A 12,022-nucleotide genomic window follows, 5' to 3' on the forward strand; every position below is an offset into this window, starting at 1 on the left:
CCTACACTCCTTCCATTTCCATCTCAATTCATACCATCTGTTAACCAACCACCAATCCACCTTTCAATGTACAGCTCGGAACACATTCCTCAACCGTTTGTGTTGTGTTGGTGGATATTTCCCATGAATGATGATAATTATCTTTACATCCTACAGCAGTTTTTGATAAAAACGAACAGTGTGGCCGAGATAACGAGTTCCAGATAATTCACGTTTAAAATCTCCAATAATCCTCTGTTTTTTGGTGATATGAGATATCAATCAGATAAAGGCACGTCTATAAAATGATTTGTTTCTTGAATTTTCGGCTTTATTCTTCGAGAAATGTTCAAGTTTCTCCTTTTAGCTGCTGTGTTTGCAATTGCCTACGGGCAGGTAAGTCTTTGTGAATTTTGGAATGGAAAGTTCTGGGAATTTGGAATTGAAAGTGATTGGAATTGGAGTTATTTTTGTGATTCATTGGATTGAGCAAAGGAAGATCTTGTGCTTATTGCCAATATGGACGTAATTCAGACCAAGTTTAATTACGGTCCGATAATTTACTTCCGCGTGCCTCACAAACACCCATATGGATATTAAAGGAGTTCATCAATCTCAAAATTGTGAAACTCAAAGTCTACTTAGATTTTGTATGAAAAGTTGATTCGAATTTCACATGAAATGCGTGTCAACTTCAAGATTTGGAAAATTGTGTTGGTGACACGATAAAATTTCGTAAAATTGACAATAGTGACTTCTAGTTAACGATGGAACTATGGATTAAATAATGTAAAATCAGCATTTGAAGCAAGTAATCGCTAGCCTGGAAGACTCATGGCTTAAAGCAAAAGACAAATCCCAGACCCAAGTGAATCTTGCTTGGAATCGGATTTTATCGAATCTAGTCAAGGCCAGTATCAAGCCGGTCTAAGCCAAATTTTAATGCCTTTTTCTACATCGTGTGACTTCCGAAATATCTTAGTGATAACTAAGCATGAAAGCCACAAAGCGACAATCTAAAGCTAGGCTTATTATACACATATTGATAATGTACATGATATGATCTGTGACGTATTTATGACATCACAAAACAGCTGAACATCAAAACAAAGATATCGATAAGATCGGCACATGTTGATATGATATTCACAAAGAAATCAAGTCGGCAAGAAAGACTTTCAAGCAACTCCTTACTTATTTCGCTGACTGTACAGATCAAATGTGATTCATGGTCTCAAATAACCTGATTATTAAGTAGTTTACACTGCCAAGTAGCAACCACTGTCAAGTGGATGCCATTAGATTTTATACATACTGTCCATTTGAACGTCGTATCCAAAACATTACAATGTGTTCAGATCGAGAATATTTTCATATTACAGTCACTACGGCAGTAACAAGACTCTGAATCACCTAGAACAGCTTTGTCTAAGAAAAAGATATTGATGAGTTGCCGTCAAGCCCGCCGCTGCATTCAATTCTGACTATGACATTTAGATTGTATTCAAAACATCCACAAAAAAATTCCATTCCAGCCTCAAAAGTCGTCACTCCAACAAAAAATTCCCATCAAATTCTTCAAATCCCCATTTCAAAAGAATTATTGTAAAATTAATCATAAAACATTCCACAGGATCGTCCAATTGTGACAATCCCCCAAGGTCAACTTCAGGGAATTCGAACATCATCGGGTATTACTCAACCCACATACCTTGCATTCAAAGGAATTCCTTATGCAGGTAGGAAATGAATTAAATTCAACAAGCTTCAAACATTATTAAATTTTAATAATTCACTTTAAAAAAAACAGAACCACCAGTTGGTGCCTTGAGATTTAGAAATCCCGTTCCACATCGTGGATGGAGTGGTGTACGTGATGCCTCGAATCATGGAAATACATGTCCAAGTGCTGGATGGTAAGCACAAAAAAATATTATTTTTCATTTCTTTAATGCAGTTGTGGGCAACTTTTGAGTCGCGGCACACCAAAAATGTTTGGAACCGTACGCCATGTACGGTTTCGGTTGAGGCTTACCACTAAGGTGTGCCGCGATGAAAAGGTTGCCCACCCCTGCCTTAATGTGATTAAATTTAAAGAGAGTAAAAAAATTGTTTGTTATTAGGTTTGGATTGGAAGCAGGCGGTGCCGAAGATTGTTTGTTCCTTAATGTTTATACACAATCATTGACTGCCAATAGACCCGTTATGGTATGGATGGCTATTTTTATAAATTTTTTATGAAATTTAATTTTTTTTTTCTTATTTTTCATCAAAAATTTTCGATCCACAACAAAAAAAGGTTTGGGTAAGTAATTGAGGATTAATAATTCACAACATTAAGGTTGTAATAAAAATAATTGATCCAAAAATAGATTCATGGTGGTTCCTTTACGGGCGGCAGTGGTGATAGCTTCATTTATGGACCTGATTTCTTCATTAATGACGGAAATGTTGTTGTTGTTACCATAAATTATCGTCTTGGAATTTTGGGCTTCCTTGCTACGGGTGATACAGCTGCACAAGGTAATTGGGGTATGAAGGACATGATTACAGCCTTGGAATGGGTCAGAAACAATATTGCAAGCTTTGGTGGAAATGTCAATCAAATTACAGTTTTTGGTGAAAGTGCTGGATCAGTCGGTGTAAGTGATGACGTCATGACTAACTCTTATAGACATTTTAATTCATAATCTTTTATTTTTTTAAGGTTCATTATCTTCTTTTGACAAGACTTGGCCAAGGAGTATGTATCTTATCATTTAAATTGATTTGTAATCCTTAATTAAATGCTTTATCTTATCCAATTAAGCTGTTTAATCGCGCAATTATGCAGTCAGGTGTTACCACGACACCATGGGGCTTCCAACCAAATCCATTAAATGAAGCTACAGCACTTGGACGTCGATTGGGTCTTACATGGTCATCAACAACTGATCTTGTTACACAATTGAGAAATATTCCATTCCAAAGACTTGTTGACAATCAAGGTGGATGGCTTGACTTGACCGTACCACGTGGATTTACACCATTTGAGTTCGTACCAAATGTTGAACCAGCAAACTCACCCGAAAGTCGATTCCTTACTGATACACCTGTTAATATTATGAATCGCGGTGACATCCTTACAATGCCATTGATTATTGGATTTATGTCTGTTGAGAGCTTGTTTATGGTCCGTGAGAATTTGTTTGATAGCACAGCTATGGGACAATTTGCAACAAATCCACACTTCTATGTACATCCATCATTTAACCTTGCACCAAGTCAAACGACACAAGTTAATGAAGTTGCAACAACAATGAGAAATATTTACTTTAATGGTGGACATCCAACAATGGAAACACGATTCAATTATTCAGAAATGATGAGTGATCATCATTTTGCATATGCTGTCGATCGTTGTGTTCGTTATCATGCAAGACGTCAAACACAACCTATTTACTATTATAAATTCGACTTTGATGGTTCATTAAATATGATTAAGAGATTATTGCTTTTGACGGTGAGTATAATTGTTTTTTTGGTGATAATGCAAATAGCATTGAGAATGAGATACTGATTGACATTATTTTGGTTCAATTTGTCGGGGTATGATAGGTCGACGCATATGATAGGTCGACGCGTATGACAGGTCGACGCATATGACGGGACGACGCATATGACAGGTCGACGCATATGATGGGTCGACGCATATGATGGTTCGACGCATATGATGGGTCGACGCATATGACAGGTCGACGCATATGACAGGTCGACGCATATGACAGGTCGACGCATATGACAGGTCGACGCATATGATGGGTCGACGCATATGATGGGTCGACGCATATGATGGGTCGACGCATATGATGGGTCGACGCATATGATGGGTGACGACTCATTTGACGTGGTCGACGCATTTGACGTGGTCGACGCATTTGACGTGGTCGACGCATTTGACGTGGTCGACGCATATGATGGGTCGACGCATATGACTGGTCGACGAATATGACTAGTCGACGCATTTGACGGGTCGATGCATTTGACGGGTCGACGTATTTGACGGGTCGACACATATGATGGGTAGACGCATATGACAGGTCGACGCATATGACAGGTTGACAGATATGACGAGTCGACGCAAATGAAGGGTCGACGCATAAGATGGGGCGACGCATAAGACGGGTCGATGCACGTATATGATGGGTCGACGTATATGTTGGGTAGACGTATTTGACGGATGACGACTCATTTGACGTGTCGATCCCTTGAGTATACCCAAGAAATTGACCACATCCATAAAATAATAAATTTGAAATTTAATTAACTGATTATTTCTTATTTCCTCAGGACTGGCCTGGTGCAGTACATGCTGATGTAAGCTATAAAAATTTTCATGTAATCCTTATCAAATTTACTAAGTCTCCATGAATTTCAGGACATTTTCTACATGTTTGACGTCACACGATTCCCATTGCCAATGCTTCCAACAAACGCTGCTGCTTTGACAAGACGTAGAATGGTCAGAATGTGGACAAACTTTGCAAACTTCGGAGATCCCACACCAGTTACTGACTCATTGATTCCAGTTAGATGGAGCCGTTATACATTGGCAAATGAGGAATATTTGGACATTAATGAGAATTTGGCTGTTAGAAGTGCACCTTATGATCGTAGATTACATCCATGGCATTCGTTCCAAAACAGATTTAATCCATCATATCCTAATTAAATTGGTGGAACTTGAAGATTTTTGAATAATGAAATGTCTTTGATATTGTTATTGATTTTACAATAAACTGCTGCAAATGTTATAAAATTTTGAGTTTTGTTGGGTCTGAATAACCTGGATTAGGGATGTTGGGCTCGGGTTGAGTTCGAATCTTAGTTTTGTACGGAATACTATAGCTGAACGGCGTTTATAAATCAAAATTAGGGACCAAACAGTAGAAACGGATTCCAGCCGATCCTGCCAACCACAAGGAACACCTAACCCAGTTTATTATTAGGAATAACCAATGAATAAGCTTGTTTAAGTACGAATAACACTTGGGGAAATCCCAAAAATACTCAGAAATAAGTCTCAAAATAAACGGAATCATTTAAATCATATTGTTTTTTGTTTTACAGTATTGATTTAGCCTCAGCCTTGCCGTAAAAAAGTTCAAATTTCAACCTAGAAATGGTGAAAATTATGAGCTCCTACAAAGAAATCAATAAATATGCCTTAAGCAATGAGATGCTGCGAAAAGTCAATTTAACACAAAGTTGACTTCGGTTTTCAGTACAATTTTATCACACGAGAAGTGTCATGAGAGTCCACTGAGGCACAAAATGGATAATTGAAATATAAAGAAACGTGTATTAAATTGAACAATTAAGAAATTGTAAGTTTCGATTAAAATTGATGCATGTTTTATCCAAATTATTGAAATAATTTATAAGGATTTGGCTGTTGGAAAATCTTCAGTTGGGAATCGAATCCTATGAAATTCTGAAATTTTTTTTTCCATTTTTTGAGTTTTTTTTTGAATACTTGAAGTATATGTAAATATTAAATGTAATATTGGAAATATCTATCCATTAATGTGCTTAATTTTTAGAAAACAGTGAATTTAACAAGGTTTATCAAAATACTTTTTAATATACACAATACGAATGTTAATTTTTGTACTCAGGAGCTGCGTATAGTGATCTATTAAGGATCTACCCAAGTCGGGCGAGCGAAGCTCAGCCCGGCTCGTATAGTGATCTATATAAGTACTGTAATCTACCCAAGTCGGGCGAGCGAAGCTCAGACGGCTCGTATAGTGACTATATAAGTACTGTAATCTACCCAAGTCGGGCGATCGAAGCTCAGCCCGGCTCGTAAGTGATCTATATAAGTACTGTGATACCCAAGTCGAGGAAGCTCAGCCCGGCTTTATAGTGATCTATATAAGTACTGTAATCTACCCAAGTCGGGCGAGCGAAGCTCAGCCCGGCTCGTATAGTGATCTATATTCTGTATTTTCTCAAACATTAGAAACTGCATATCTATGAAAATATGTTGCCGTGAGAAGAAAAACAGTTCGAGCGAAGCTACTTTAAAATTGAAAGTATAACTGTACATGTTATTATCCATGTAAATAATTTTAGTTAATTACTTGCACAATCATTTTTTATTTCATAAACTTATATTGTTCAAATTTTTAATCAGTTTCTGATCTTCGTCTTGTGTGAAATTTTGAAGCGTGATCCGCTTCATTACTAGTTTTAAATCATATTTGTGTATTGATAGCAGTAAGTATTTCAATAGAAAGTGATAATTATGAGCTCCTACAAAGAAATCAATAAATATGCGATAAGGAATGAGATGCTGCAGTCTATTTTTGTCGTTTTCAGTACAATATTTAATATAGAAGTGTGAAGTTCACGGGATAATTGAAATATAAAGAAATATTAAATGAATATTAAATTGTAAGTTGCGATTATTAAAGCATTTATTGCAGTTTTAAGAGGAATTGTTGGAAATGAGTTAGGAAGAATGTTCAGAAAGTGTGGGATTTGATCTAAAATATTGGAATTTCTTGATTAAAGACATTCCTGTGAATGCGAAAGTGTTTTAAATCAGGATTCTGTTTATTTTTGTACGGATCGCAACTATTTAAAAGCATCGAAAAAGTAGGAATGCCCAAGTTGGTTAGGAAGTCGTGCAATCGACACAAAGGTCCCGGGTTCGATTCTCAGGGAAAGTCATGTTGGATTCGAGTGCTTTTTCGCTGTTCTAGTCACACCACCTCGGTTTGTGTGATTCGCGACACAAAAATTGTGACTAGTTAAATTGCATTGATATACACACTCTGGGTCATGCAGTGTACAGAGTTGGGGAAAGCAAAACGTACATTAGGACAAAAACAGTCATTACGACAACAACTTCGTCTCGAAAAATTCCCGAGACCGGTACCGAGCACCTATAGCTAGATCAGGAATCTATTGCTGAGGGAGGGGGTTTGTGGTTTTTGTTCGTGAAAAACTCTTACAAATTGAAGAATTTAGTCCAAAAATGGGAGGGGTTTGAGTAATTAAGAGAGTAGCACTCTATATAGCTAGACTCATGTCTCTAAGGCCAACAAAACGATACATCCAAGTAAAATTCAGTATTGTACTACTAAATATTTCTATTGCATCATCCAGAGTTGCTAAACAGGCACCTGTTACTTTCAAAAACCGTATAATTTCTTGATAATGTGAATGATGGTGAATGATTTTTCTTTGCAAAATGATATCGAGAATTTGTATCACAAGCTATTCATCATCCACATCCATTTTAATCAATACATATTCCAATTTCTTATATATTTTTAGAATTCAACTTTTGATAGCCATATTCATTCAGTTATCAGCTGATGTCTCGGCTCAAGACAAAAACTGCATTCGATACTTTTCAAATTCCCCGACATGCATCTTCAACGGTGTCAAAAGTCCTAGTGAATTATACAATTTGTCACCATTAAATGATCCAAATTTTAAAGAAATTACAACAATTAAGTTCAATAATTCAAGGATGTATCACCTGCCAAGTGAAGTAACTAAAACGTACATAAATCTTGAGGATCTTGACATTTCCTACACCCGAATTTCAAGGTTTGATGGCATGGACTTTTCCAATACAAATAAATTGATGAAATTAAATGCGTCCAACAATGCAATCCATAGCTTGCCAACGGATCTGTCCATTAAGTTTCGGTATATGAGAAATTTGGACATATCACATAATTTCATAGAAATCATCGATACTGGAGCATTCAGCTACAACAGTAATTTGACATATCTTAATTTATCTAACAATCTCCTTGAAGTCATTGAGAAGGACTTCCTGTATGCCATCAGAAGTGTCAAAATTCTGCATTTAAATTACAATCGAATTTCAGAAATTCGAGGTGATTTGGCGGGAATTTCATTTGATTTTGAGGAAGTCTACCTTAATGATAATCATTTAAAGACTATTGATCCAAACATGATACAAAATTTGGCAGTTCTTGACATCAGCCGGAACAGATTGGAAGGACAATTCAACTTCAATAATGCCAAATTTAGGGAACTGAACATTCGTGCCAATTTCATCGAGTCACTGCGTGTTAGCAGACTTTTGGAGGTGCTTGATGCATCTGACAGTAATGAGAGGCAGTTTAAGATTAATTTTGGACTTGGATCTGCGATGAAGGAACTGAAATTATCGAATTTAGATGTTGTAGATTATGGACCTATAATACGTCTAGTTAAGAATCTCAAAGACCTTGAAGTGCTGGATTTGTCACATAATAATCTAGAAATCTTTGATTTTCGACAAGCTGCAACGTCTTTGGAAGATCTGAATTTAGAACGAACGAATTTGCGGTCGATTGACAATTTGAAATACATAAAAGTTCTGATTCCAAATCTCAAGCAACTCAACATTCAGGACAACTTATTTGACTGCAGTGAATTTCCACAAATCATTGATACATTAAAGGAACAAAATATTAATATCACAGGCTTAGTCGATGGAGGTTTACAGGAATTTGTAGAAAAGAATTGTGCGGCACCAAGTCACCGAGGGGATCATCAAGTATGTCCTGAGGGAGGCTCAGGTGTATTGATGTTTTTCTTCATTGTGTCGCTGTTCTTCAATGTTATTTGTGGTGTTGTGTTTGTGTACTTTAAGTATGTTGGTTTTGGAAAGAATCCTATGCATCTGTTGATGCGAGATTTTTAGAGGCAGAGATGTTGATTATTGTGAATTATTGAGGATGAAATGATTATTAATAAAAGTTTAGTTTTGTTAAAATACCCACCAGAAAATGAGTTTTAAACATAAAATAGTTCCGCATTTAATTCAATTTTTGAACTTCTTTGTTCAATTTTTGATCCTGTTTGTTCAATTTTTGAACCTTTTGTTCAATTTTTGATCCTTTTTGTTCAATTTTTGATCCTTTTTGTTCAATTTTTGAACCTTTTGTTCAATTTTTGTTCAATTTTTGAACCTTTAGTTCAATTTTTGATCCTTTTTTGTTCAATTTTTGAACCTTTTGTTTAATTTTTAATCCTTTTTGTTCAATTTTTGAACCTTTTGTTCAATTTTTGTTCAATTTTTGACCTTTTTGTTCAATTTTTGATCATTTTAGTTCAATTTTTGACCATTAAGTTAAATTTTTGAATATTTTTGTTCAATTTTTGATCATTAAGTTCAACTTTTGATCATTTTAGTTCAATTTTTGAACTTTTGTCCTCAATTCTGACCTTTTTGTTAAATTTTTGACCGTTTATTCCAATATCAGTCACACCTGTGAACCCAACCCCACTCAATTACACAGTTATAACATTACAATCATGCAAAAACTTAATGGACATTAAATTTATTTATTTTACATTAAATTGACATCCAACTCTCATTTTTTGTTCCACCACACATAGACACACCACCTGAAAGTGCCAAAACTACAGCATTTTTTTTTATATTTTTCCCAATGCTGATACATTATTTATTAAATGAAAATTAATAAAACATCACAGTTGCAATTAATTTTTTTATATAATTGTTAATTTTAATAAATTATGCAGTGCATTTATTTTACTGCTGATATTTGTTGGTGCATTACTGCGTGATATTTTAATATTCATGATTGTTGAAAAAAATATATATATCTGCATTTAATGATTATTGTATTGTGAGAAGAATTAATGAAAAAAAAATTCAATAAATTTAAAAAAATAAAACAAAAGTTTGCTGAGTTTTTTTTTAATTATTTAAATTTTAATGATGGACGTATGGATGGAGTTTTTGTGGATGCACTATGCTTTGGGGAATTTTGATGGTAGTTTGTGGATTTGTGGATGTGGAAATTGTTGTTCAAGTTAGTTAAACACTTGTAGTGCTGTTTTTGTGGATTTAATGAAATTAAGTTAAAATAATGGTCAAAAATGTTTTGAAGTTCAAAAAATGACAGTTGAACAATTTTGAATGATTTTTGACCGTTATTAATTCAAAAATAACGGTCAAAAATATTTCTAAATTCAAAAAATGACAGTTGAGCAATTTAAATTTTTTATATCGTTACTAATTCAAAAATAACGGTCAAAAATATTTCAAAATTCAAAAAAGTGACAATTGAGTAATTTTGAATTTTTTCAGTTATTAATTCAAAAATAACGGTTAAAAATAATTTCAAGTTCAAAAAATGACAACCCAGCAATTTTGAATTTTTTTCGACCGTTATTTATTTAAACTCAATCAATAATGTTGTAAATCGTGGCGATTGAAGGCAGTTTCTAGCGTTTAAAGGTAGGAGAGACTCCATTGTTAATTTTTGAATAATACGGCTATTCTGTAGCAGAATAATTGATTGATCCCTTACACAATTACAACAAATCAATCCAAAAACCACATCAAGTCAGTTGCAATAATTATTGCCATATTCTAAAACATCCAGACTTCATAAATATCACAAGCACATGACTAACAATATGTTTTTGTCAAATATTAATGAGCCATTTAGACAGACAATAATCACAATAGAGCAATAATAATTTCAAATGACATTACATGGATAATTTACATAAAATTTAATTGCGCATGGAATTTAATTATACATCAATAATTGTCATCATCAAAATCACCATGATCGTAAATAAATAACAAGTCGTAATATGAATATGCAGTGAGATTAATGTTACTAGCTCTAGTGACACAGCACACTAACCTCTCATCCGCTATATGTCTCATAATGCTGCTGCCGGACTCAATTGAATGCTTATGAGTCACTAATGAATGTTGCTCATATGTTACAGTCTGTGCATGAACTTAAAATCTCATTTTAAAACATTTTTCTTCATCATTCTTAATATGCGGACGAAAAAAAGCATTGAACTTTAAATTACTCTTGTGTTTTAATTTACAGCAGCAGAAGCTATAACAGCATCATTGGATATTATTTATAAAATTTTTTTCGAAGTCATTAAAGTTAAAAGCAGGAGAGTAGCAACACACAAAAATTTAAGGTTGAGAGGAAGGTTGAGGTTGAGGGTTTAAGGCGCATTTAACGTCCTTCCTTGGCTTTGGCGCACGGAGCCGTTTGCCGCGTTTAAAGAACGTCTGTAGATAGCAAGATCTAGACAGCAATGGATCTCTCATTGATCTGATCGAGACAATACCCAAACCTAAGAGACAGGTGCCATGGATTACAATTGAACAGTACGGCCAGCGAAGTAAGCAAGCAGATAAGTAAGAGACATGCGCAGTACAGTCAATGACCTCCTTTCACCGCCTAACACCCTCGTTACAAAGTGTACCGAGCAGCACAATGTAGCTAGAATAGTACATGTGAGGCACCAAATCCAAACTCCGACATCAGGCCGGCATGACTCTGACTTGGTACTATATTTAATTTCGGCACCATGTCAGATTAATGTAAGCCTGAATTTTGGATTAATTTATCTGATTTAAACCAAATTTGGGACCAAGTGAGAGTCATGCCGGCCTGGTGCCGAAATTTTGGATCTATATACCAAATTCAAACTGAATTCAGGACCAACTGAGAGTTATTTGGATCTGGATCTGGATTTTTGATCATTAGCGGACTTGTGATATTCGGTCGTGATTAATTTTCATCTGATAGTTAAGACATGTCACAATTTAAGCTTACACAACGACCTACAAAGGGTTACATAGATTCAAAAACACTAAATTTTCATCCGATATTGTCATGCTTCAAACCCGTAAGACCCAAAGTTATCCTGACGGCACCTTGAAGGTTGATTAAGACCCAATATTAAGCTGAATCGTGCGGTTCGCCGCATTTTAATGCTCAAGAAAGCCATTGCCCTCTTAAATTTATTCAATCCTCACACAGCAATCCAAAGTGTCTGCACAAATCCCCACATCATCAACCAAGAAGTCCAGCAACAAAACATGCAATTATAGATTGACATAATTTTCGTCATGATAAATGACCAGTTTTTATATCAAAAGGAGAGTACATTAATGCTGATCATCATTTGCCATTTTAATGGCACTACTATTTCAAAAAAAGATTTGTCCGACGGA

At 35.1% G+C, this 12,022-nt stretch overlaps 2 protein-coding genes across 2 annotated transcripts; both read left to right on the forward strand.

Moving 5' to 3' along the window:
• Positions 1-309: 309 nt before the first annotated feature.
• On the forward strand, positions 310-4,777 carry LOC139099507 (esterase E4-like). The gene is made up of 10 exons (XM_070651979.1): positions 310-375; positions 1,613-1,718; positions 1,790-1,895; positions 2,103-2,187; positions 2,279-2,284; positions 2,352-2,621; positions 2,687-2,722; positions 2,789-3,481; positions 4,309-4,335; positions 4,397-4,777. The coding sequence occupies exons 1-10, from the start codon at positions 325-327 to the stop codon at positions 4,688-4,690; spliced, it is 1,674 nt and encodes a 557-aa protein (XP_070508080.1). The 5' UTR covers positions 310-324; the 3' UTR covers positions 4,691-4,777.
• Positions 4,778-6,306: 1,529 nt separating this feature from the next.
• On the forward strand, positions 6,307-8,802 carry LOC139099517 (leucine-rich repeat protein SHOC-2-like). Its single transcript, XM_070651998.1, has 2 exons — positions 6,307-6,417; positions 7,306-8,802. Exons 1-2 carry the CDS (start codon positions 6,404-6,406, stop codon positions 8,693-8,695), a joined length of 1,404 nt encoding a protein of 467 aa, XP_070508099.1. The 5' UTR covers positions 6,307-6,403; the 3' UTR covers positions 8,696-8,802.
• The last annotated feature ends 3,220 nt before the right edge of the window (positions 8,803-12,022 follow it).

This window comes from Chironomus tepperi, unplaced genomic scaffold, assembly GCF_022539635.2.
Source record: "Chironomus tepperi strain 1889 unplaced genomic scaffold, CSIRO-AGI_Ctep_v1 contig_472, whole genome shotgun sequence".
In the NCBI taxonomy this organism is placed as follows: Eukaryota; Metazoa; Arthropoda; class Insecta; order Diptera; family Chironomidae; genus Chironomus; species Chironomus tepperi.